At 39.2% G+C, this 27,143-nt stretch overlaps 1 protein-coding gene across 1 annotated transcript in view; it reads right to left on the bottom strand.

Annotated features, from left to right (window-relative positions):
• LRGUK (leucine rich repeats and guanylate kinase domain containing) overlaps positions 1 to 19,272 on the bottom strand; it is a gene marked incomplete at its 3' end in the record, with an annotated part of 40,291 nt that extends 21,019 nt beyond the window's left edge. Inside the window, exons 1-10 of the mRNA XM_079303084.1 lie at positions 19,024 to 19,272; positions 17,314 to 17,409; positions 16,599 to 16,680; positions 15,565 to 15,665; positions 15,094 to 15,175; positions 11,970 to 12,094; positions 9,089 to 9,232; positions 6,391 to 6,471; positions 5,700 to 5,786; positions 2,913 to 3,019 (exon numbers count right to left, since the gene is read on the bottom strand). Of these exons, the coding sequence (XP_079159210.1) occupies positions 2,913 to 3,019; positions 5,700 to 5,786; positions 6,391 to 6,471; positions 9,089 to 9,232; positions 11,970 to 12,094; positions 15,094 to 15,175; positions 15,565 to 15,665; positions 16,599 to 16,680; positions 17,314 to 17,409; positions 19,024 to 19,182 (1,064 nt within the window). The 5' untranslated portion in view covers positions 19,183 to 19,272. The remainder of the gene's footprint in view (positions 1 to 2,912; positions 3,020 to 5,699; positions 5,787 to 6,390; positions 6,472 to 9,088; positions 9,233 to 11,969; positions 12,095 to 15,093; positions 15,176 to 15,564; positions 15,666 to 16,598; positions 16,681 to 17,313; positions 17,410 to 19,023) is intronic.
• Positions 19,273 to 27,143: the final 7,871 nt, after the last annotated feature.

The raw sequence follows: 27,143 nt of genomic DNA, 5'->3' as shown, positions 1-27,143 counted from the left end.
GATTGAGTCACTTGGAAAAAATGGCAAGAATAATTGAAATAATTCCTAACTCAGTGATTTTTAATTAATACTTTAAACTCAATTTTAAGTGAAAGAAAACTGCCTCTGTGCCCATTTGATGGGATTTAAAACAGGTGAACAGACATCTGAAAATAAAAAATATTTTTTTTACCATCCCTCTCACAAATAAATCATTCTTTAAGAAATAAGGACATTTCAATTTCAACAAGGAGGGAAAAAAAAATTCCAAAATCGTGGCTTGACTCCAATTTTAGGAGCAGCAAAGCAACTCTGTTACCTACCAGAATAAATGGATATAATTAGCACAAAAAGCTGATTAGCAGAGTAAATTAAAATCCTGCAGAAGGTAAAAATGAACTTTAAAAATCCATTCTAAAAGAATCATTTCAAAGGGGGAAAAATAAGCTGAAGTGGGTAAAAAAAAAAAAAAAAAGCTGAAAATCCATCAGGATGTTGCAGAATGTTTTTTTTTATGTCTCAATTTTTTTTTTTTTTTTTTTTGTGAATAATTCTGGCAATGGATGGAAAACAGATTTTTTTTTTTTCCCCCCACAGAAAATCATGGGTTGGATGGGAATTTAAATCCCATCTCATTCCAAAATTTCTCAAGATTTTTTCTGCTGTCCCAAGTTCATCCAGCCTGGCCTTGAACAATTCCAGGGATGGGGAATTCTAAGGGAATCCTGTGCCAGGATTCCCCAAACTTTAAAATAAAGAATTTTTTAAGGTTTTTTTTTTTCCTTCTCCCTGCACAGGATTTGTTCCAGGCTTGGAAAATTCAGAATTCTTCTGGAATTTTTCCTTTTACAAGGAAATGTTACACCAAATAAATCATCATTCCACAAGATCACACTCAAAATTCAAATTCTCTTCAATAAATTCCCAATTCCCCACGTCCTCAAATTCCTGGGATTTACAATTTCATCAGGAGAACATTTCCATAATCCTGTCTCTCATTCCATCAACATTTCAAAACAAAAAGTTTGGGGGTTTCAACAGCTTGGAAGATTTTGGAAAAGAGTTTTGGGCTCATAATTCCAATTTCTTTGGGGTTTTTTTGTGAAAGATTTATACATTTTTAGGCCAAAAAGGGACTATTTGGATTATCTAAATCATCCTCCCCCATCCCACTTGGAATTCCCCATATTAGTTCCTGTTTCAGGCTTGGAAAATTCAGAATTCTTCTGGATTTTTTCCTTTTACAAGGAAATGTTACACCAAATAAATCATCACTGCACAAGATCACACTCAAAATTCAAATTTTGGGCTCATAATTCCAATTTCTTTATCTTTTGTTAAACATTTATCAATTTTAAGGCCAGAAGGGACTATTTGGATGATCTAAATCATCCTCCCCCATCCCACTTGGAATTCCCTGGTTCCTGTTTCCAGCCTGATATTGTTGGTTTCACAAGATCATATTTGAATTAAAAACCTTCCAGTTGTGAAGAACTCTTGGTAAATTGTTGCAATTATTAATTATTTTAATTGTCAGAAAGAATCAGGCTGTGGTCCTTCTCTGAATGAGTTTTTCCTCAACAGCCAAGTACCAAAAATCATCCTGTCCTGGCCCAACAAACTGCAGATTAAATTAAATTTCAAATGTCACCTGGATCTCTAGGAGAGGAAAATACCCATAATATTCACACATAATTACAGCTGAAATCACAAATTCAGAGAGAGAAGAAAAGAATAAGAAATTCAATGTTTTGTGCCTGTAGGACAGGCAAGAATAGAACTTTTTGCTTTGTTTTCAGTTTTTATTTGTAATTATCAAGATATTGCAAACTCAGAATTAATTATAACCTGATGGAGAAAGAGAGATGCAAATGAACTGAATTCTGCATCTCTTATTTTTTTCAGGACAGGAATTTTACATCTCTCATTTGAGGTGCAGGATAGGAATTTTGCAACTCTAATTTATGGTGCAGGACTGGAATTTTATATCTCATTTTGTACAGGACAGGAATTTTGCATTTCTCATTTGAGGTGCAGGACAAGAATTTTACATCTCTCATTTTTTTCAGGACAGGAATTCTGCATCTCTTATTTTTTTCAGGACATGAATTTCACATCTCTCATTTGGTGCAGGACAGGAATTCTGCATCTCTTATTTTTTTCAGGACAGGAATTTCCCATCTCTCATTTGAGGTGCAGGACAGGAATTTTGCATCTCTTATTTTTTCAGGACAGGAATTTCCCATCTCTCATTTGAGGTGCAGGACAGGAATTTTGCATCTCTTATTTTTTCAGGACAGGAATTTTACATCTCTCATTAGTGGTGGAGAGGAATTCTGCATCTCTCATTTGGGACAGGACAGGAATTTTGCATTTCTCATGTTTTTCAGGACAGGAATTTTTCATCTCTCATTTGAGGTGCAGGACAGGAATTTTGCATCTTTCACTTGGTGCAGGACAGGAATTCTGCATCTCTTATGGTGGAGAGGAATTCTGCATCTCTCGTTTTTTTCAGGACAAGAATTTTGCAACACTCATTTAAGGTGCAGGACCGGAATTCTGCATTTCTCATTTTGTGCAGGAGAGGAATTCTGCAACTCTCATTTTTTTCAGGACAGAAATTTTACATGTCTCATTTTGTGCAGGACAGGAATTTTGCATCTCTCATTTTTTTTCAGGACAGGAATTCTGCATCATTTATTTGTAGTGCAAATCCCATCTGCTCCAACAGACTGAGGAAAGGCAGTGGAGCTTTGGCCAATCTGCCTCAGACTTTAGAGGTGAATGAAGACTTTTGTTTCACAATCAGTTGGAACCAAATCAGATTTTCCTCATTTCCAGGCTTCTCCTTGGATAAAAATGTCCCTCTGACTATGACAAAATTCTGCTTTCCTTGAGTGCCACCCTGAGGAGCAGCACTGAAATGAACTCACCTGTGCAGGACTGTCTGGGGCTGCCAAATGTTGCACAAAACATGAATCCTGTGATCCTCAGCAGCCACAACTTCGGGAGGAGGCTCCTGATTATTCACAGCAGCAACCTGCTCCCAACATTTAAAGGGGGAAAAGGAAGGAAGAAAGTCATGGAATTGTTTCCAGCTGCAAAATGTTTGGCAGATCAGCAGGAATGAAATGGTTTTGTGTTCCTGGGAGTCAGGCTTTGGGCTTGGCTTGGCAGAAATCTTTTCTAGGGATTGAAGGATGATTTGATGGGGGGATGGAAGGCAGCCAGACACAGCATCTTTAGTGCAGCCTAACCTTTTCCTGGGAAGAGAACAGGATGCCACACAGCATGCAAAAAGCAGCTTTGCTGAGGTTTTGATGATCCATTAATTTGCATCCTCTCAGTGCTGGGGGATGGAGCCAAACACAAATCCTGGGGGCTAAAGCCACATGATTATGGCTTGGGTTCAATGCAGGATGTGGCAGCAATGTGTGTTCTGTCCCAGCTGGGCAGTGCCCCTGATCTCCTGGCACACATTATCTGCTCATGGGCATCTTTAAACCAGCTGGGCAATCATCTTTATCTTTCCCATGACCCACCCTTCATCCAGCAGGTATCACCTGTTAATGGGCCATTGTTAAAAACTGGGTGTGGCAGTGATTCTTATCTCTGTGGGAGATATCTCCTGTTAATGGACCATTGTTTAAAACTGGGTGTGGCAGTGCCCCTGATCTCCTGGCACACATTATCTGCTCATGGGCATCTTTAAACCAGCTGGGCAATCATCTTTATCTTCCCACAGCCCATCCTCCCTCCAGGAGATATCTCCTGTTCATGGCCACTGAGTCCCAGGGCATGGCTGATAAAATTCCATCATCCCACTGGGAGATGCTCCAGCCAGGGCAGGAGCCAAGCCTTTCCCACCCAGAGAAAAACTGACATTTGGGACACCAAGGCACCTTCTTCCCACTGCATTCCAGAGGAAAACCAGAGCCTTGCACATCATCCCTGGAGCTTCAGAGGAAACTGCACCTTCTCCAGGAGCACTGCTCCAGCTGAGCCACATCTGCCCCTGCAGGAGGATGCAGCACCATGGAATGGGACTGTGCCACCACCCTGACTGACTGACTGTGCCAGCTTGGATTCTGACTCTGGCAGGGTTGGGATTGTTCTGTGTAATACTGCATTGCTATTTTAATTTTCCTAGTAAAGAACTGTTATTCCTAATCCCATCTCTTTGCCTGAGAGCCCCTTAACTTCAAAATGATAATAATTTGGAGGAGGGGTTTACATTCTCCATTTCAAAGAGAAGTTTTTGCCTTTATTGACAGACACCTGTCCTTCACACCAGGACAGATTATTACAGGATGGGCTTTAACACAATGATCAAACTCCTGCCAATGCATTCCTGTCCTTCCTGGCAGGGAGAGCACTCAGACCCCAAGGATTCCCTCCCTCCATCCTGCTGCAAGCTCTGCTGGCCACTAATGAGTTGTGTATTTATTTTGAGGTTTATTAATGCCACACACTCAGAAATAAGTTAAGAACAATTTAAGTTAAGGCAATTCCAATGGGACATAAGACATAAAATTTCCACAGTGAGATTTGGAATCAGCAAGAAGAGGGTGGATGGGATTGGAACAAGCTGGGATGGTGGGAGGTGTCTCTGTTGGAAACTGAGAATTTTAGATTTTCTGTGCTGACCCCTAAGAAAACACTGATGTCTTGGAGAAGGCTTCTAAAATTGAATGACAGAACTGGGATTTTGGGTGTGCAGTTTGAATAGAAGTGTGTGATATCACATGGTGGAAAAGTTAGAATTTCAGGTTTTAGAGTATAAAAATATATAAAAAGCAAGATGAAAGTTTTAAGGTGCACATTTTGTCCTTCTTCCTGGTCTAGTTGATTTTTTGTAATTGAATAAAAAAAATCTGCATTGCAGGTCACAGGTGATTAGTTACTAAGTTAAAAGTAAAAATAATTTAATGTCCATTCTTAAGACAGTTTAGCCTTAAAAAGCTTGTAAAAAAATAAGATACATCTCCATTTTTAACTTGTTAGCTAAAAGTACTGCAGAACTCACTAGAATGTAAATAAAAATGAATAAACATCTGAGTCTGAACCAGATAATCCATGAGGTCCTTTCCAGCCTGGAATTCCACGGCTTTATTATCCAGCAAATAGGAACCAGGAGGGGAAATAACCAGAACTCAGAACTCCATGTCCCCACTATTCAGGTAGAAAGTAAAAGAGAAATAATTTTATTTTACCTCTAATTTGGTCCCCTGCTCTGAATTAGTTAATTAGGAAGCACAGTGGGTGCATCCAAACCACTCACTCAGCTTTACTTTTATAGTCCATAGAGAAGGAAAAATTTCATTAATATATTTAAAATTATATTGAGATGAAAACAGGTTGGCACATGAGACACAGAATAAGATCAACATCTTGAGTAGTTGGGGTAAATTATAGTCTGGTGTAATGGTCAGGATGGAGAGAGCCTGGCATTAAACAAAAATCCCAAAATTTATACAGATAAAGGTGGGAGTGATGGATTTCCTGAAAGGATCATTTCGAAAGGATAATTCCCTAAAACACAATCCCAGCATGAGCAATGCAGCAACCAAATTCTAATTAAAGCAATAGAGCAGGAAAGGTTTCTAATCCAACAGAATTTCACAGCAGGATTTTGGGGGAGGAGGTTTGCTACAAGTGAAAAGAAAGGATTTTATATTCTTTATTTAGAAAATTACCAGAATGAAATTATGTTTGCTCACCTTTTCTTCCACTGAAACCTTCTTGAGATCCAGTTCTGTGACTTGGAGCAACATGAAAATTGCTGAGAGCCAATAACCATGTACTTTCTGAGGGGGGAAAAAGTTTCCATTTTGACAAAAAATACTTAATTTCATCCAAGAAATATTTAATTCTGATCAGTTAAAATTAAATTTGCCTTAACACATCTCAAAATAAAAGGTTTTTTACCCTGAAGGGGGTTAAGATTTTGCCCAAACTGACCTTCACAAGCTCAGCTGCTGCAGCAAGAGCTGAGTTGTTCTAAAGTTTGTAACCACAATATTCAAAAAGCCAAGATGGGAATTTAAAAATGGAAAGGGATTTGATCAGACTTTGCTTAGGAGAATGACAACTCAGCAGGAAAAGGCTTTCAGATGATGGAAAATCAGGAACAGACTATTTCAGGTATTTTTTCTGCTAATTTTAATATGTGCCACTACATCAGTCTCATAAAAACCAATAAAAACGAGAAAAAATAAACTTAATATTCTTCTTCTTTTGGGCATTGGGAATAACTGTAAAAATCACACAAAATTCAGAAATCACAAGAGTTGGGATAGAATTGTCTTTGATCACTCAGGACAAATGCCCTGCCCACTTCCAGAGGCAGAAATTTGGGCTAAAAGGATTCAAACCATCAGGTATAGGTTCTCATTTTTGGGTCTTTCTTACCTGTAGAGGGTTTTTTAGAAGATTTAAAACCCTGAGGAGAGGCAGATCTTCAATCCATTTAAGCTCACTTAGCTCAGCCACCTGGGCAGGGACAGAAACAGAGAATAAATCAGAATCCAGGAAAACTATGCAGGGAAAAATTCAGTATTTTAATGCCTGCTTTTCAAATCTGGCCATAAAAAAAATCATTATAAATCCCCAAAGGGGTTTACAAGTTAACTGCACTCAATGAGGCACTTCCAGGTACAAAAGGAGACAACTTGGCTGTTAATGGAGCAGCAGGATAATCCACACAGCAATTTCCAAGCACCTGCATTTTTCCAGTTCTCTCAAATGTCAAGCCCTAACACATTTGGTTTTTTATGTGCTGATGTGCTGAAGTGAGGCAATTCTGCAGTTAAATTTGTGCTCTGGTTGGGTAGTTTTACAAAAGAAAAAAAAATCCTTATAAGAGTTTTCTTTTCACTGAAGTTCAAGTTCATCCTACAGAACTTGCAGCACTAAAAAAAAAAGGATTTTTGTCCTTGGATGTGTCCAGTGGGAAAAATCAGGGGGTCCAGCCCAGCCAGGAATTCCTTCCCCAAATCCAGTCTAAATCTCTCCTCTTTAAGTGTAAAACCATTACCTTTTCTCCTGTCTGTATTTTTTCAGGTAAAAGCCTCTCTCCATCTCATTGCCCCTTTTAAATCCTGAAAGCCCAGCTGAACCTAAAACACTCCAGATTCTCCCTATAATTCATCCTCAATCCTTTTTAAGTGTCTAAAAATATAAACCTCAACCACAGCCTGCTCAAAACTCACAAAAAAACCCACCCAGGACAGTTTTGACCAAGTTAAATGTGATTTAAATATCAGAATTCCATCCATCAACAGTTGAAAATCTGAATTTTCAAGAGACACATTTGCAGCTAAACCTGCTGTGCCCATTTTTTAAAAACCCAAGAATTTCATATCACTCTTGAGTGGTTGTGAGCTGAAGTAACTTCATGTGTTAATGAATTAAAAATCCCATTAAAATTATTTTTCAGAAGGTAATGTTCAAAAAAAGGGTGACTCATTAAACAGTTTCAATGACATCATTCAAAGAGGCAAGTCTTGATGAGGTAAAATTAAGAGTTTTTATGTGCTGGAAAGAACAGTGGGAAATAAATAAGGCAATGGAAGTGGTGTTATTAATGTTAATAACAACCACACCATTAGAGAGTTTCCTGTCTGCTGCAATTGAGGTAACTTTAAATGTCAACCTAAACATTGAGAAAAAGAATCCACAGTGACTTGAATTAAATCCTCTTGCAAGGGGGGAAAGGGACAGAAAATGTTCCACTGCTGCTTTATATTTTTATTTTCTTAGAGTAATTTTTTTTCACTTTGATATCAAACTGATTCAAGAATTGATTTATTTTTTTTTCAGTTAAGGATGCTGGAAGATCAATATCAAAATTATTGTGGATATTTTGCTTGGCATTCAAAATTCAAATGAGTTGGATGGTGCCATTGTACTTCTAGTACAGAAAACTGTGCTGCATAACAAAATCCACTTTTTAAAAGAGTTCTTGCAGTTCTGCCTTGCAGGGACTTTCCAGCTGAGAGCTCAGAGGAATCTGTGGTCATAAAATTGGGCTGAGAGATGTTAACAACCCCCCCCTGAGGCCTGGCAGCAGCAGAGCTGTGATGTAAGTAAAGATCCTCTGGAATAATTGAGCTGGAGAAGCTGCAAACTCATCCCTGTGTGATCCACAGGGGAGAACTGCAAATGCTCCATGGGTAAGAGCACCAAAGTGAGACCTGAGTGAAGAAAAACCCACCTAAGATATTAAATAAAGGCTGAGAGGACACCAGGAATCAACGTGGGTGTTTTGGGTTCAATGCAGGATGTGGCAGCAATGTGTGTTCTGTCCCAGCTGGGGCAGTGCCCCTGATCTCCATGGGAGATATCTCCTGTTAATGGGCCATCTTTAAACCAGCTGGGCAATCATCTTTATCTTCCCACAGCCCATCCTCCCTCCAGGAGATATCTCCTGTTCATGGCCACTGAGTCCCAGGGCATGGCTGAGAAAATTCCATCATCCCACTGGGAGATGCTCCAGCCAGGGCAGGAGCCAAGCCTTTCCCAGCCAGAGAAAAACTGACATTTGGGACACCAAGGCACCTTCTTCCCACTGCATTCCAGAGGAAAACCAGAGCCTTGCACATCATCCCTGGAGCTTCAGAGGAAACTGCCCCTTCTCCAGGAGCACTGCTCCAGCTGAGCCACATCTGCCCCTGCAGGAGGATGCAGCACCATGGAATGGGACTGTGCCACCACCCTGACTGACTGACTGTGCCAGCTTGGATTCTGACTCTGGCAGGGTTGGGATTGTTCTGTGTAATACTGCATTGCTATTGGAATTGTCCTAGTCAAGAACTGTTATTCCTAATTCCCATATCTCTGCCTGAGAGCCCTTTAATTTTAAATTGATAATAATAATTTGTAGGAAGGGGGTTTAAATTTTCCATTTCAGAGAGAAGCTTCTGCCTTTATTGGCAGACACCTGTCCTTCACACCAGGACAGTGGGAAACACCAATATAAAATAAATCTCATATTTTCTAATATCCATTTATTGCAGTGCTGGATGTTTTTTTGGTGCCCTTTGAGGAATTGAGTGTAAAAAATTAAAATATTCTGTGTTGTTAGAAGGAGCTGAGCTCAGTGTGGTACCTGGTTTTCCTCCAGGTTGATGAACTCCAGTAGATCATGTTCCTCCAAGCCTTCCAGACTGTTTATTTTATTGTTGGACAGATCCACCCTCTGCAATTTTTTCAAGGTCTTCAGCCCATTCACCTTTTCAATCTGGTTAAAGCTCTAAGAAAAAAAAAAAAAAAAAGAAAAAAAAATGAAAGCAAAGAAACTGCAAATAAACTTCTATGAAAAACAACATTCAGGAAGGAAAAAAAAAGTGATTTGTTGGATTTGAGGATTCTTTGTCATGGAAAATCCTATCAAAAATAGGCCTTTATGCATTAACCTCGTGTAAATTCCTGCTGGTAAACCTCTAGGAAAAACAACATTTTTGAGAGGAAAAAAAGGAATTATTTGTTGGATTTGAGGATGCTTTCTAGTGGAGAATCCTGTCACAAATAGACCTTTCTGCATTAGCCTCATGCACATGGAAATAAAAAGGGAATCAACTCCCTCCTGATTAGCTTATCTCCAATTCACCTTGAAGAGACAGCAATAAAAAGAACTTTGACATTTTTTAAAAGCTGATATTGGCCCAAGAACACTCTTGTCACCATCCAGCTCAAAATTTAGAACACAGAGATGCATGGAAAATTATGGAATATATATACATAAATACATTGAATTTCCCTCTGTAATCATGGCTCTATTTACAGTGGTGATTACAGAATAAATAATGAGAAAAAAAAAATTAAGGTTTGATAGAGAGGAGACAGACTGAGGGTTGGGAATGTTCACTTGGAGAAGGGAATTCAGGGAGAGCTTCCAGCACATTCCAGGAGAGCTGGAGAGGGACTGGGGACAAGGGATGGAGGGACAGGACCCAGGGAATTGGGAAAGGGGAGATTGGGGCAGGAATTGCTGGGCTGGCATTGCCAGAGAATCCCTGGAATGTCCCAGGCCAGGTTGGACACTGGGGTTTGGAACACCTGGGACAGTGGGAGGTGTCCCTGCCATGGCAGGGGTGGCACTGGGTGTGACCTTTTGCTTCTCTGATATGGTACAAAAATCCCTCTGGAACACATAAATCCACATTCCTGCACATTAAGTGATGGCTCCATTCACTGTCAGTGACAGCAGAAATGTTAAAAAAAAAAAAAAAATTAAAATCCTCTATTTTCCTGTAAATTCTTCCAGATTTTCCCACACAGAATGCCCCAAAATTTGGAGAACCCATAATCAAAACTCAGAGTTTTTTTCCAATCTGATTTCTCAGTGGCCTCCAGATTGAATTTCTCAGGACCTCACAAATCAGAGACTCTTTTATTCCTCCAAGAAGAGACAATTCCCTGCTCCTCACTGTCCCACACATTCCCAGATGGCTTCTCCACAGGATTCTTCCTCCATAACCTTTTAATTATTATTTTATTTTATTCTATTTCATTTAATTTCATTTATTATTTCATTTTTATTATCACTTTATTCTTATTATTTAGCTACATTTTATTTTGCCATCAAGCCTCACCTTGTGCTAAAAGCTTGGGAGCTCCACCTTCTATTAATAAATATTTAAGAACTGTTGAAATAAATTAACCAGCTGACTCTAATGTTAATCTAGTTGTCTGTCCTTGACATTTTTTCTTGATTTTTCAATGTTTAATTAGGTTATTAATAGCATGGAGGTTCCCTCTCTGCTCCTGAGCTTTGTTAGACCTCTGGTTAACTCCAGATTGCAAAATTCTGGGCCAGAAATGCACAGAAAATTCTGGGAACAAAAGGGATTTAAAAAGCAGAAAATTCCTAAGAGTCCAATTCATTTAGAGCTGTGCTTCTAATTTAATTTTTTTTATTTCCTTTGTGAACATGAGTGAAATAAAAGGATTTTTTGGTACAGGTTTTGAAGTCTTTCTCCCAAACTTCAGAATTTTCTACTCTTTTCAACCTGAAATGCTCAAGGGAAAAGGGGAGAGAAAGCTGAATCAGCAGGAAGAGAGGGGATAAAAAAATTATAATAAAAAAGAATTATATTTTATTCTAATTAGCCCAAGAAGATGCTCTGCTAAAATATATTTCCATAATTTCCACGTGGCTAATTAAAAAAAGACAAGCAGTGTTATCAACAGTGAGATCATGTTGATATTTAAGAAGATTTAACTGTTAATAATCCCTCAACATTGGACAAGGAAATTCCTGTCAGACTTTTAAATAAATCAGGGCACACAATGGTGGAACTGTGGTTTATATTTAATAAAAAAAGTTTCAAAGTATTTAGAAAAAAACCCAAAAAAATCCTCACACTCCTAGAGCTCCTTTGAGAACATTTTCATGGGATTTGGCCAATCTGAGTTAATCTTCCCCACTAGAAATGAGACCAAAATTCCAATTTATTGCCACTGAGGGAATCACTGAGAGCTCCTGAAATATCTGAAATATAATTTTATTATTATTATTGAAAACATGCTACATGTGAACACCTTCCCTGAATATTGCAGCAGCCAAGGGTCAATCTGAGTTGTATTTCTTACAGAATAGAGGAAAAACATTTAAATTTTTAAAAAGAATATTTCTAGTCCTGAAAAGAAATAGAAAAAGAAATTCCACTTCAAATATTTATGTGGCTGCTTAAAATTAATGTCAGCAATAGGAGCTCTGTACAGATTTTTGGGGGATTTATTTTTAAAGTCCAATTAAATATTTTTCATTTTTTATGATAAATTAAAAGCTGTTTAAGAGCAGCCTGTTGTTTTGAGAGCATTAAAAACAGGTTTGGGTTGTGTTTCTGTGCAATATTTGTATTATTAATTTTTTAATGTACAGTAGTGCAAATATCTCTGGAAATTTGCTATGTAATTTTTATTTTCATTTTTATTGAGGTATTGATAAGAAATCAGGAAAAGTATCAGAATTATTAATTTCTTACCAGGTTGAGGATTTTGATGGGCAAATTCTGCAGGCCCTGGGTGGCAGTGAGTTTGTTGTGTGACAATCCCAGCTGGGTCAGGCTGTGACAATTCTCCAGCCCTTTGATCTCCTCAATCTCATTAACTGTGCACCATTTCAGGAAAAAAATAAAATAAAAATTAAAATTAAAATAAAAATAAAATAAATAAAATAAAATAAAAATTAGATTAAATTTAAATTAAATTAAATTAAATTAAAAATAACAATAAAAATGAAAATTAAATTAAAATGAAATAAAAATAAAATAAAACAAAATAAAAATGAAATTAAAATAAAATTAAAAAAATAAGATAAAATAAAAATAAGATAAAATAAAAATTGAATTAAAATAAAATAAAAATAAAAATTAAATTTAAATTAAAATAAAACAAAAATTAAATGAAATAAAAATAAAATAAAAATAAAATAAAATTAAAAGAAATTAAAATAAAATAAAAATAAATTAAAATAAAATAAAATATAAATAAATAAAAATAAAAATAAAAATAAAATAAAATAAAAATAAAATATAAATAAAATATAAATAAATAAAAAATTAAAAACATAAAATAAAATAAAATAAAAATAAAAATAAAGTAAAATAAAATGGGGCTGAACACAAACCCTGAGCAGTAATTAGGTGATAAATTAACCAACTGAGTCTGATTTTATGGTGTGGGGAGGTGGGTAGGAAAATATTCATCCTGTGGGGGTTTAAATCCCACTGCTTGGAGCGTCCTACAGAAATTATTTAAATAATATTTTTTTTATGGGGTTATTTCATGATTGTTGAAATTCTACCTGTTGTGTCCTGGCCATCTGTCCTGAGAGGAGAAAGTGCATTTTGAATTAACAAAAATCATAAAAATAATAAAAAAATAAAAAGCAGGATTTTAATTAATTAGAATTCCTCTCAGCAGGCATGAGCAGAACTCCTGAAATTCCTTAAACAACAAATCCAGCTCCAATTTCTATTTTTAAGGGATGAAAGGAGAAGAACCTGACTCTGAATCTGCCCCAAAAATCAGCTAAAACTCTTCCCCAGAGATGTGATTTTTTGGTGACTGGAATTAGGAAAAAAAAAAGTTTAAACAAGGAAAAAATTCAGCATCAGTGTGAGGCAGCAAATTGCTCAGCACTGAATAAAAATAAATTGAATTTTAAAACTTTTAATGACTCACTATAAAACTTTGTGAGCTTTATTACATCTATTTATTGATACACATATATATATCTGTATTCTATAAATATATACTATATAAAATTAATATATAATATATAAAAATGTATATAATATAGATACATGGATATACTATATTTAATATATATAATATTATATATACATACATATAATATATATACATATATACATATATATACCATATATAATATATATATTATATTATATATAATTATATTATATATAATTATATATATTATGTAAAATATTATATTATATATAATTATAATATATATAATATTATTTATTTTATATTATATTTAATATATGTAATATTTTATATGTACATACATATATACTATATATATTTAATATACACAATATTATATATTTAATAGATATTTTTGGCCAAGTTGTGTCTCTTTCTGCTTTGAGCAATTCCTCCCTGACAAATCCTTTAGAAAGATGTCAGGTGTGCAGAAAAAAAAAAAAAATAAAGTGATAATGACCTGACCATCTGCATCATAATTAATTTAAAAATGAGAAATGAATGTCAAACCTTTTCTGCTTCTGCAGGGTATTTCAGAGAGGATTTATTAAAGTGTGATTAAAAATGGGATTGTTCTGCCTGGCAGGTGAGGAGTTTTTGAAAAAGATTTTCAAATTTGTTGGTCTGAATTCTGCATTTCCAATCCTGCCCTCATTTTCCTCTCTTTTAGGGAATTCTCTTGTGTCCATGAAAATATTTTTATCCCCATTTCACCAACACCTTCCTTGACAAATGGAGAAATCCAAGGCAGCACAAAACCAAATCAAAAATCAGATCCACAGGAAAAATAAAAAAAAAAAATTGATTTTTTTTTTTTTTTTAGATCCCCTTTTTCATTTTGCTGGAAGGGTTTTTGCTCCATGATGGAAAATTAGGATTGCAAAAAAATTAGGATTGCATTAGGATGGAAAATTAGGAGTGGTTTGGTGCCATTTAGTGACAGGATTTGTGTCACCTGCACCTGCTTTGTAAAGAGAATAGAATGGAATAAAAATAGGAATAGAATAGAATAGAATAGAATAGAATAGAATAGAATAGAATAGAATAGAATAGAATAGAATAGAATAGAATAGAATAGAATAGAAATAATAAAATAAAGTTGGGTGCCCTGCCAATGCTTTATCTGCAACAGGATTAATTTCAGTAATGGGTGAGAGACAGAAAAATCTCCACAACCTCCTGTCTCCACCTTTTCAGGGAGCAGAAAATCAGGATGCAAATCTTGGAGAAAAAAAAAAAAAGAAAATTCAGGAGCTCCCAGGAAGGAATTTGAAAACTCCAGAAAAGCTGCAGAAAGGACAGGAAGGGATTTTTGGAAAAACAGCACTGAAAAGTCAATTTATAGGTTCTTGTTTTTCAGGTTTCTGCCAGGAAAAGTGTTTCTAAATTCCACAAGTGAGTGTGGAAATGGGGAGCAGAACAACCTTTGCTCCCTCAAAAACTCCAGGAATTTTTCTTTCTCTTAAAAATTCTTTTCATTTTCACTAAACAGCCTTGTCCTGCATAATTAGTTGGGTCTATGATGAATCAATAAATTCCTTTTTTATTTAAGCTGATTCCCTGTTAACATTTGGGAATTTTTAATTTTTTTTAATTATTATTTATTACCTCTGTAAAAGGCATCTCCTGTTTTCACTTTTTGCCATGATACAAAAAGAAATTTTTGTGTTCCTCTAGTAGGAAAATCCCCTAAATGTTCCCCCTTTGAACACCATCAATTCTTAAATAAATTCAGCTCAATCTCAGCATCAAAATTACAATTTCATCTCAGTTCTAAGGACATGAAGGGGAAAACAAAAAGAAAACAGTTATTTATTTGAAGAAATAGCAAAAAAAAATTTTTTTTTCTCCCATTTAAGATTCCCCAAAGGATACAATCCAGCAGGAGTTTGGTAAGTGAGTGGTATGCTGACAAATCTTGCATTTTGGAGATTTGATTGTATGAAAAATCTGCTTCCTAAAGGGAAAAAAAAAAGAGGAATTTGGGGTTATTTCATCAGCACTGACTCTGAAGTTTTGCTGTGAGTTCCACCTTCCCACCCACCACATGCAGGGGTTCAGTGGGGAAGAAAAGAAAAGGCATAAAATACAAATAAACCAAAATATAAATAAAAGAATATAGATATAAATACAGATATAAGCATAAATATAGATATAAATATAGATATAGATATAAATATAAATATATAAAGAGAAGGCAGACCCAAATATCTGGAAAAGGAAAATGTGAACTGAGCTAAGAAAGAAGAGATAAGAAAGAATTAAAATTGATTTTTTTATCTGACTTAGATTCAGAAAATAGAATTTAAACCTTTAAAAATTTTTTTTTTTTTTTTGCAGACTCACCCTGAGGTTTTTAGGTGCTTTAAAATTGAAGCATGTGGTCAGCTGGTTTTTGGAAACATTCAGCTCTAGTAAATAAGGCATGTGACTGATACAGGAAAGATCTAGAAATGGAACAAAATGTCAGATCCTGCAAAGATCAGCACAGCAAAATGTGATAATTACATCCTGCAGCAATTAAGAGTCAATTTGGAGCTGCACATTCAGAGAGTGATGCCTAAAATGCAGAAATCTGATATATTAACACCTTCTCCAAGAGGAAGAAAAAAAAATTATTTATAAACCACAAAGAAAAAATATGCAAATTCAACATTTAATTTTTATTATGTTAACTATCTTGCCTTTAAGCAAGAATTTTTTTTTTTTTTATTCTATCCACCTTTAGAATGATAGATTCACTCTGTCCTGAGTTATCAATTAGTGGAAAAAAATATTTAGGCCATGACTGAGGAGTAAATAAGTGGTTGCTATGAAAAAATCCCTGCTCTGTTCATATCTGGCCTCCATAGAAAAAATTAAAAAAATTTTAAAAATCTTTTATTAAAGTGAGTAGCTGCTTCACAAAAATTCTGCTATTCTCAAGTGAAAAGAATTTGAAATAATGTGGTTTGATGTTAAATTAAAAAAAAAAAAAAAAAAAAAGAGACACAGAGAAGGAATCTTTATCCCAATCTCCATTTGGCACCTTTCTAAATGTAAAAAAAAAAAAAAAAAAAAAAAATTTTTTACCTTTTGTCACTTATGGAAAACCTTGACAAGGTAAAACTCAAGGCTAAAAAAAAAAAAACCAAAAAACAAACCAAGCATAATTTGAATATTCTGCCACCTGCACATGTCAAATCTGCACCTTCACCTTATATTTTATTTTATTTTATCTCTGTGTAATAAACTAAATAAAATAAATAAATTAAATTAAGTTTGAGCTCCATGTTCCCACTGATAAACATATGCTGGATTCAATGGGCTGTGGATATTTTGGGTGTTTTGGAGGAGATCAAGCCTGGCTCTGTGGAATTTGGAGTTTTTTTACTCCATACCATGAATTTTATTGGAGGAAAGCTCCATTTTCTGCAGGTGATTGTACCCAGAGAGAATGCTGATGTCACTCAAACCACGACCCTGGAAAAAAAAGGGATTTTATTTATAATTTTAATCATAATTTTCACCATAATTTAAATAATTGTGTAATTTCAATTATTGTGTAATAATAAATGATTGTGTAAACCCAGTTTGAACATTGGAGATGTTCCAGCTGCAGCAGAACAAAGTGACATCTACACAAAGTGATGCTGGAGCAGCCAAAAAATGGACAAAATGCCCCCAAAAAACCAACTTTGAAACAAGAAAAAGAGAGCTGCAGTCAGGAAAAACACCAGGGAAACAACAAAGCTGTGTGGAAAAGTCACTTTAACTTCCTGAAATGCAGAATTTCCAGATGTTTTACACATTGCTCTCTTTTTTTCCTCCAGCAGGAAGATACATTTTTTCACACCTGAGGACTAGGTAAGGAAAAAAATAAAGTAAAAAATCTCACTGCTGATGCTGAAAAAAAAAAAAATAAAAACCACCTTCCACTCTGATAGTCTGAGTCTCATCAAAAACCCTGTACATGAAACAGGCAGAGACAAAAATCTGCCTCATTTTTTAATTTATTTTATAAAAGACCAGCTATTTGCTGTTGTAAAAAAAAGGAAATAATTATGCAGAAAAGCACCTTAAACTGATTTTTTTTTTTTTTTTGCTTGTACTTACTGGAAGTGAGAGATGAAGATAAACATATTCAGTCCCAGGGGCTGAGCAGCCCAAGGTGTGGAGTCCTTCAGCAGCAGTGTCTTCATCCAAAACCCCCTTCAAATGATCCAAAAAAAAACAAGAAAAGAAAAAAAAAATTGGTTAAGGGGAGATTAATGAAGAAAAATTCCACACTGGGACAATTTAGAGTATTTCAAGTTGGAATAAGGTTGATAAAAGTCCTTCAAATCAAATGCTGTTTCAAACTTTATCACCCCACTAAGAAAAAATTATTTTTAGGAAAAATTATGAACCTTGCTCTCCAAGCAGCTGAACAGAACTGTGTCAGCTCCATCCATTTCAGAAATTCATCAGGTTTTTGCTGAGATTTTGAATTTTTTGCCCTCCTGCCTGCAGCACAGAACTCATTCCCTGAGCTGTTGAACCCCCTGATTGTGGATTTTGACACCTCAAAAAAATTCACATTATTTGAAATCCTTTCCATTTGATCAGCTCAGCTCAGAGGGGGGAAAAAAAAAAAAAATCTTTGCCACTAATGAACCATCAGCCAATGGTTTGGGAAATTCCTGTGAGCTCTGAGGAGCCACAGGACAATTGCTAATTTAGGGACTGAATTAAATAATAGAATAATTGTATTATAGCACCTTTATGGTATAGCAAAGGAGAGCACAGAATAATTTCCACAAGGCAAAATAGGAGGTGATATTTTGGTGGGATTTAAAGCCCAGCAGGGCAAAGAGGGAAAATTCACAAGTGTCCATTGGGCTGATTGAAGGTCAGGGCTGGGAATTTAAATAATGGGGTTAATTTGGCCATACATGTGTCAGTTGTGATAATTGATAAATGATTTGTGTTAGTCATAGAAGTTTTGGAGTTTGTATAAAGCAGAATGCTTAAAATAAGAAAAGAACGTGGATCTAGATAAAGGGAAATATATGATTAAACCTGTTCTGTTTAAATCCCCCTGTTAGGAATTTTGTATATTGAATATCATATACCAGTTTGTAAAAGGGGGGAAAAAAAGGGGGTTTTCCACAGTCTGAAAGGTTTTTTTGCATAATCAGATTTCCTGCCTTTGTGTGATCAATCCCAAATTATTAATGATCAGAATTCCCACTTCTCCTGTATTTATTTACCAAGACCAGCTGGTTCCATGACCAATTATCCCAAGAGCTGTCCCACGGAAATTTGGAAGTTTCTTTGCCCACCACTGCTTACCTTGCAGAATTACAACAAAACAATAACAATTATTGATTCCTACAAGGAAAACCATCCTATAAAAAGGGAGCTGCAAACCAAGTTGGGAGTGGGGGTGACCCCTCACGTTTTCCCCAGCTCTGTTTTGCGCTGTCTATATAAAATAAACCAATCGAAATTTTCCTAAATATCGCGACTTTGTTTCTCATTTATAACACAGCTCATCCTTAATCTTATATTAGGAGACTTGGCAGTGTTGGGTGAATGGTTGGAATTGATAATCTTGGGGGTTTTTTTCGAATTTAATTGATTTTAGAGAGAGAGGGACAATGCAGAATTAGCCCGGACACCACGGGGATGGAACACGGCAGAAATGGGGACACAGAACAAATTACCCGATGTCACCATTCACTCCCCGTTCTCCCCCCACACCCACACTGAGGGATGAGGGGGGAAAGGACAGTTCCCCACGAGCACCCCCGTCCCCGACCAGCCGGGAGCCCTGGGCTGAACCTCGGAGCGCTCTGGCTCTTCCTTTCCGCCGTGCTCCTCCTCATCCTCGCCGGGCTGCGGCTGCTCCTCGGGGAGCCCCTGTGCGAGGGGCGGCTCGTGAGAAGGGGGAAGCGGCTCCCCGAGGCTGCCTGATCTCCCTTTCTCCTCGCTGCCCGCCATAAAGAGGGAGGAGAAGAGAGAACTCCGCTGTCAACCCCGTTCCCGCTCAGGCCTGGGCGCCGCCATTTGTTTACGCGTCGCCATGGAGACGGTTCGTGCCCACCGCGCCGTCGGCCAATAGGAGAGCAGAGCGTGCTGCGGTGCATCATGGGAGTCGTAGTTCTCAGCGTGGCCCGCCCTCTCTCAGTCCGCCGCGCCGCGGAGCATCTTGGGAGTTGTAGTTCGCTTCCCTGAGGCAGCCATTGCCCTCGAGGCGCTGAACAAACTTATAAACATAATAAATAAATCAATTTAAGGAGATAAGGAGTTGCACAAATACTCTCTGTCGAGCCTTTAGCGCCTCAGTGTGTGGGGGGAGACCAAAGAGTTTATTCTATTTCTTATTAAGCCCGATTTGCTTATTAACATTGACACCCCTGAGGATGCAAAAGTCCCCAAAACCTCTCCTGTAACATCCAACTGTTCCATCCCATTGGGAAATGCCAAAAATAGCAAAAAAAGAGGAAAACTGGGGTGAAAAGATTGAAGGGGAAAACATCTCTTTTTCTTAGGAATCAGTAAATGACCGATTGTGTCATTTCAGTGGTTGGTGGTCAAATATCCTTTTTTCTTAAGAAAAAGCTGTAATTTCAGAACTGATAGGAAAAGAAAAATCCATAAAATTTTGCCAAATTTTTGGGAAATAATGAGAGATGAGACTGTCACAGCAGGGGAAGCAAAAATACAACTTTTGAGATATCTTTATGTGTTGTCCTGTATTTATTTCACATATATCTTATTTACTCCTAATACAATTTGAAGTAAAGAGGCTAATGATATTTGAGTTTTTGGGTCTAACATAATTTTTTTTATTTTTTACATTGCAGAACAGGGAAAATAAAGGGGGAAAGGAGGATAAAATATCTCCAAATGCAAGATAAACACGGGGAAAGAATTTATCCATGTGGTAAAACAATTGAATAAATAAAATGAAGATATAAAAACTCCTTAAAGACATTACTCGCTGACTTTTATCTCTTTTATCTTCAGGGAAACATTATGATAAGTGCAATAAAGCCACCCCCAAATTCCATCCTTTTATTATCTTGCTGGTCATAAATGTTAAAACCCCTAAATGGGATTTTTTTTTTCCTTTTTCCACTGAGCTCCAGCTGCAAAGGGAAAGGTTGGAGAGCTGAGAAAGGACAGAAAACCCTGGGAGGGAAAGAGGAGTTTGGTTTGGGAGTGATGCCTTCAGTTGTAGTTTTTATATTTCCCACGTTCTGTACTGAATCAATATATAACTCTGAATTTCATATAAAATATTAGCAATTTCTCCTCACAGCTCAGTAAGACAAAACAATCCTTTTCCAGCCCCAGAACCAAGGACTCTGCTGCAGCTTTGGCTATAAAAAGTGTAATTTATACAAAAAGTGTAATTTACACAAAAATTATAAATAGCAGCAAATTGAGGAGAGCAATCTGGGAGGATGGGACTGCAGAACCTGGAGCTGGAATTGGACAATTAACCTCATATTAAACCTTATAAAAATGTGAAAACTCAGTGACTCACGGTCCATCTGAGCCCCGGCCAGGCTCTTGTACTGCCCAAGGTGAATCCTTTGAAGGCCTTTTAATAAATAAATAAACAAATAAATACTTTATTCCTTTAACTCTGTTCCAGGGAGCCTCTTCAGCCATCAGGAGGGATTTGTTGTGACCCAGGGGATCAATTCTGGATCAGCAGAGCTGCAAAGCCAAGCAGGAGCTGGTGATTTTTTTGCTCCCTCTTGTGCTGCTTGGAGTGAAATGTTCTCCAAATTCTCCTGGCTCTGGAACAGCAAACATTGAATGACCATTAAAAATAACCTCAAAACCCAGAGCTGAAGCTGTAAATCTGCAGTTATTGTCCTCATAAAACCTCCCCACTATTGACAGAGGGAGCACTTCCTTCTCAGCAGTGTTAATGGCAAACACTGGCCTTAAATACACTGATTTACTATTCAATTATAAAAACAATCGGCTCCCAAATCCACTCCACGTGCAAAGCAGTAAAATGCACTTGTAAAAGCCTCACACAAACTCACTCAGGAAGCTCCAGGCAATAAAAAGACCCAAGGGGGAGGAAGAGGAAACTCTAGAGAAAGGTCATCAAAAAGTCATTGCCTGGGTCCATCCTGAGCCCAGCTCTCTCTCTCCTTAGTCCTGGTTCAGCTCAGGCTCATCCTCCCATCAGAGCCCAGCCATGGAGAGGACATTCAGCCAGCAGCTCTGCCCCAGATGGGGGCAGAGGCATGGAAAATAACCCTAATTTTAGTTAAAGCCACCACTTTTGGAAGTGCTCAGCACCAGGGGCAGGATTGCTGCTTTGTGTTTCCTTTCCCCAGCCCTTCTCTGGCATTGTCTGGGTGCCATGGGATGGGCTGAGGCAGGCTGAGAGGGGATCTGTCTGTGCCAAACACATTTCATGCTGCAGCTCAATAGAGGAAATTACAAACACCAAACTCCAAGGCCTGAACAGTCCAATTTTCTCCCCTGATTGCCACTGTGCCTCAGCTTAACAGAGTAAATAATGAACATTGATGCAATGAACTTCCCAATAAATTGCTCCTGATGAATTTTGCACAGGTCATCCAAAAGCAAATTTAATCATTATATGCTGGCTGCATCCACCTCGGGTTTTTTGTTCCCAGCTCGGTGGTTAGATCCAATCAGCAAAGGAAAGAATGGGAAATAAAGTAAAACATCTCATTTCTGAGCACACTCCCTGCTCAAGGCAAAAGCAGGAATTTGAACTGCAGGGCAAAGGCACAGGTTAGGATGTGTCCTGGTGTGAAGGACAGATGTCTGCCAAAAAAGGCAGAAGACTTCTCTTTGAAATGGAGAAGGGAAACCCCCTCCCTCCAAATTATTATTATAATTTTGAAATTAAGGGGCTCTCAGGCAAAGAGATGGGAATAGGAATAACAGTTCTGTACTAGGACAATTCCAATAGCAATGCAGTATTACACAGAACAATCCCAACCCTGCCAGAGTCAGAATCCAAGCTGGCACAGTCAGTCAGTCAGGGTGGTGGCACAGTCCCATTCCATGGTGCTGCATCCTCCTGCAGGGGCAGATGTGGCTCAGCTGGAGCAGTGCTCCTGGAGAAGGTGCAGTTTCCTCTGAAGCTCCAGGGATGATGTGCAAGGCTCTGGTTTTCCTCTGGAATGCAGTGGGAAGAAGGTGCCTTGGTGTCCAAAATGTCAGTTTTTCTCTGGGTAGGAAAGGCTTGGCTCCTGCCCTGGCTGGAGCATCTCCCAGTGGGATGATGGAATTTTATCAGCCATGCCCTGGGACTCAGTGGCCATGAACAGGAGATATCTCCTGGAGGGAGGATGGGCTGTGGGAAGATAAAGATGATTGCCCAGCTGGTTTAAAGATGCCCATGAGCAGATAATGTGTGCCAGGAGATCAGGGGCACTGCCCCAGCTGGGACAGAACACACATTGCTGCCACACCAACCCAACACAGGATGGAATCCTAATTTCCCAGCCAGGAATGAAAGAACAGGGCCAGTCCACAAGGGATTGTGTCCTGGAGAGCAATGTTTGACTTTCCTGGATCTCACCTTCCTTTGTAATTTATCATCTGTTTGGAGCAGAGTCCTCAGGGTGCAGCATTCCCTGCTCTGCACTCACAGCCTTGGACATCCAAGCTCAGGCTGTTCCTGGGATAGAACTGACATGAGTCACTGGGTATTTAAAGTGTGGTGGGATGAATCCTTGGGTAATGAATTCCTGGAATTACAGCACAGGCAGCTTTGTGGTGCAGTGGTGAGCAGGCCTTATGTCACAGGGTGCTCCACGGGGGGAAATGAATCCCAAAGCCTCAGGATCAGTGTGCAAGTTGCCATTTGTGGGATTTTCTGTGTCTCATCTCTGTAAAATGACTCCAAATAAAGCTCCCTGCTGGTCTGTGAGCAACAGAACTGGCTTTACTGCAGTGCTCCTTTCCTCCTGGACTCTCTTCCCTGCTCTCTTGAGTGTCCTCCCCTCCAGTGCCATCCACCACAGCCAGAACCAGATTTGCAATTATGATTCATGCTAATAAAGTAAAACTGCTGCAGTAAAAGACAAAGAGAGAACCTCAGTGGAAAGGCTCCTCAGCAAAGAACTCCAGCCAGAGCTGTCTGTGAGTGACAGGTCAGGAGTCTGGGGGGGCAACCACACCTTGATATCCTTGGGGGGTTCATCCATCAATCCATCCATCATCCATCCATCCATCATCCATCCATCCATCCATCCATCCATCATCCATCCATCCCTCCATCATCCATCCATCCATCCATCCATCATCCATCCTCCATCCATCATCCATCCATCCATCCATCACCATCCATCCATCCATCCTCCATCCATCCATCCATCCATCCATCCATCCATCCATCCATCATCCATCCATCCTCCATCATCCATCCATCCATCCCTCCATCATCCATCCATCCATCCATCCATCCCTCCATCCATCCATCCATCCATCCATCCATCATCCATCCATCCATCCATCCATCCTCCATCCATCCATCCATCCATCCATCCATCCATCCATCCATCATCCATCCATCCCTCCATCATCCATCCATCCATCCCTCCATCATCCATCCATCCATCCATCACCCATCCATCATCCATCCATCCATCCATCCATCCATCCATCCATCCATCCATCCATCATCCATCCATCCATCCATCCATCCATCCATCATCCATCCATCATCCATCCATCCATCCATCCATCCATCCATCCATCATCCATCATCCATCCATCATCCATCCATCATCCATCCATCCATCCATCCATCCATCCATCATCCATCCATCCATCATCCATCCATCCATCATCCATCCATCCATCCATCCATCCATCCATCCATCCATCCATCCATCCATCCATCATCCATCCATCCATCCATCATCCATCCATCATCCATCCATTATCCACCATCCTTCCATCATCCATCCATCCATCCATCCATCCATCCATCCATCCATCCATCCATCATCCATCCATCATCCATCCATTATCCACCATCCTTCCATCATCCATCCATCCATCCATCCATCATCCATCCATCCATCCATCCATCCATCATCCATCCATCCATCCATCCATCCATCCATCCATCCATCCATCCATCCCTCCATCATCCATCCATCCATCCATCCATCATCCATCCATTATCCACCATCCATCCATCCATCCATCCATCCATCCATCCATCCATCCATCCATCCATCATCCATCCAATATATGAATTTGTATCTAGCAGGTTTGTATCATCCTTAATCAAGAGGATAAAAAAAGGGAAGGAGGACTCAGATATGTTGGTGGCTGCCACTCAAACTTTGAAAGGAACCAGAGCAATTTGCTTTTCCTTCCACTTTTCCTATTCTGTCTGGTACAGGCTTCAAGATCATGGGATAATTAAAACCCAGTAAAGATTATGAGGCTATAAAAAGGAAATTGTGAAACCCTCATCAACATTTACAGCCCCCATGGAAACGTTTCAGGTTTGTGGTCTGGAGAAGTATTTCCTTGTCTTTTCAAGCACCAAAGGAGCACTTCCCTGGGATAACCATCCTGGCAGAGCTGATGGCATTTCATGGGGCTTTACAAAACACAATCTGGGAGCTGTTGTGTCCTGCAGGGTCATGGCAGGACAGCAAAATGATTTGTGGGGAAGGAGTGGTGTAAGGGAAGAGAATCATGGAATGGTTGGGGTGGGAATGGACCTTAAAGCCCATCCAGTGTCACCCCTGCCATGGCAGGGACACCTCCCACTGTCCCAGGGTGATCAAACCCCAGTGTCCAACCTTTTCTTGGACATCCCAAATATCCAGGGATTCTCTGGCAATCCCAGCCCAGCCAGCAATTTCTGCCCCAATCTCCCCTTTCCCAATTCCCTGGGTCCTGTCCCTCCATCCCTTGTCCCCAGCCCATCTCCAGCTCTCCTGGAATGTGCTGGAAGCTCTCTCTGGATCCTTCCCTTCTCCAGGTGAGCACTCCCAGCTCTCCCAGCCTGGCTCCAGCCCTGGAGCAGCTCTGGGGGCTCCTCTGGGCTCTCTCCAGCAGCTCCAGGTGCTGCTGCTGTTGGATCCCAGCACTGGATGCAGAGCTGGAGATGTTCTGTGCTCCTGTGAGAGATCCCAGAGTGAGGACCAGAGTGGGTCCCTCCTGCAGGGCAGGTTTGAGGTTGGTTCAGATCCATGGTAAAGGAGGTTCCTGGGATTTTTGCACAGTTTACAACACCCTCTTGTGTTTTTTTTTTTTCCTTTTGGGAAACCATCTCCCACTGCAAATGTGTTATAAATTCCCTGTGTGATTCCCATAGGCTGGGATGGAGAAACAGGAACCAGACAACAGGAAAGGAAAAACCAATGCTGGGAAGGCAGAAAAATTTCCCAAGAGCTGCTGCTGCTTTCAGGAGCCTTAAGCTTCTCTTCCATCCCTAAAAACTGATAAATCCAGGACAGGCAGAGCCTGGACAGGACCATGAGGACACCTGAGCACCAGGGAGGGACTGGGACTCAGCCCAAATCCTGAAGTGTGGTGGTTCCTCTGTGGAGACTCCTGGACCAACCCCTGGTGACCAAATGTGCCTCAGGGGACTTTCCAAACCCCTCTGCTGTGTCAGAGCCATCCTCTTCCTCAAGAGGAAGCCCCAGGGTGGCTCCAGAGGGTGCTGGGGAATTATTTACTCCCAACCACAACAGCTTGTCTCTACCCACAGTCCAGCTCTGCAATCAAAAACTGTTCCCAAATTCTCTCCCCCACACCCACAGACTCTCCTGTTAGTGAGGTTTGAAACAAACACCAGCACTCAGGCCAGAGGGGATTTTTCCCCTTATATCCAATTTAAATGTTTCCTGGTAAAACTTGAGGTTGTTTCCTGTTGCTTAGGGGAGAAGAAACCAAATCCCACCTGGCTAAAATCTAAAGGACTTGTAGAGAGTGAGGAGATCCCCCCTGAGCCTCCTGTTCTCCAGGCTGAGCAATTCTCTGTGATAAACTCAATTTCTGGGCTTCAAAATCACAACATACCTGCTGTGTTACCCTCAGGGTGGGAAGAAAACGTGGTTCATTCCAAAACTGCCTTCCCAGGAAAAAATATTCAGTGAGGATCCTTTGATGAGGATTCTAAGATGCTGCTGCAAGGAAGAATCCTGGAATTGAGGTTGGAAAGGACCTCTAAAATCATAGAGTGTAATGTTCTTGTGATGTAGAGAGGAAGCTGGAGCAGGGAATGTCCATGGGAGGCTGACTGTGATCCTTGGAATATTTACTTCCCTCATGAAGGTTTGGAGAGGACTGAGAGTCTGAGCTCTTGAGGAGACACCAATTAATTGTAAACTCAAATTACCTCAGTTGCAAAATCTTCTCTTTCCTCTCCACCTGCTGTAGGTGAGTCCCTGAGTCACTGCTGCTCTGTTCACACCCTGTGGGGCTGGGATTGACAATGTGAGGAGCAGCTCAGGGACAAACAGTTTAAATAATTTGGTTTAGACTCAAAAATACTCCCAAAGATGAGATTTTCCTGATTTTATCCAATCTGTTCTGGCCTCCACCAGCACAGCTGCTGGGTGGGAGGGAAATGTGGACTGCAAAGCTGAGATCAGCACAGCAAAGCCTCAGGTTATTAAAAAATTAATAATTAACCAGTTGCACTCTAGGCCACAGCAGCCCAGTGTGAATTCAGAGCTCCTCACACATCAAAGGGCCTGAAATGGGATTTCCTTGTACCAACAGCTCCTTGTCCTTTTTCCAAAGTCTGGATTATCCAGCACTCCAGGAGCTACAGCTCAGCACATCTCAGTGAACACACATCTGTGATCCCAGCAACATCCCATCATGGAATTCTCCATCCTCCTGCAAACCCATCAGGGAAAAGAAGCAACTCCTGCAATTGTTTATTGACATGAGAAAAAAACTGATTGTGAATA

Source organism: Erithacus rubecula, assembly GCF_903797595.1.
Source record: "Erithacus rubecula genome assembly, chromosome: 4".
NCBI lineage: Eukaryota > Metazoa > Chordata > Aves > Passeriformes > Muscicapidae > Erithacus > Erithacus rubecula.
Note: the sequence above shows the minus strand (reverse complement) of the source record. Positions and strands in the feature narration are given on the sequence as shown.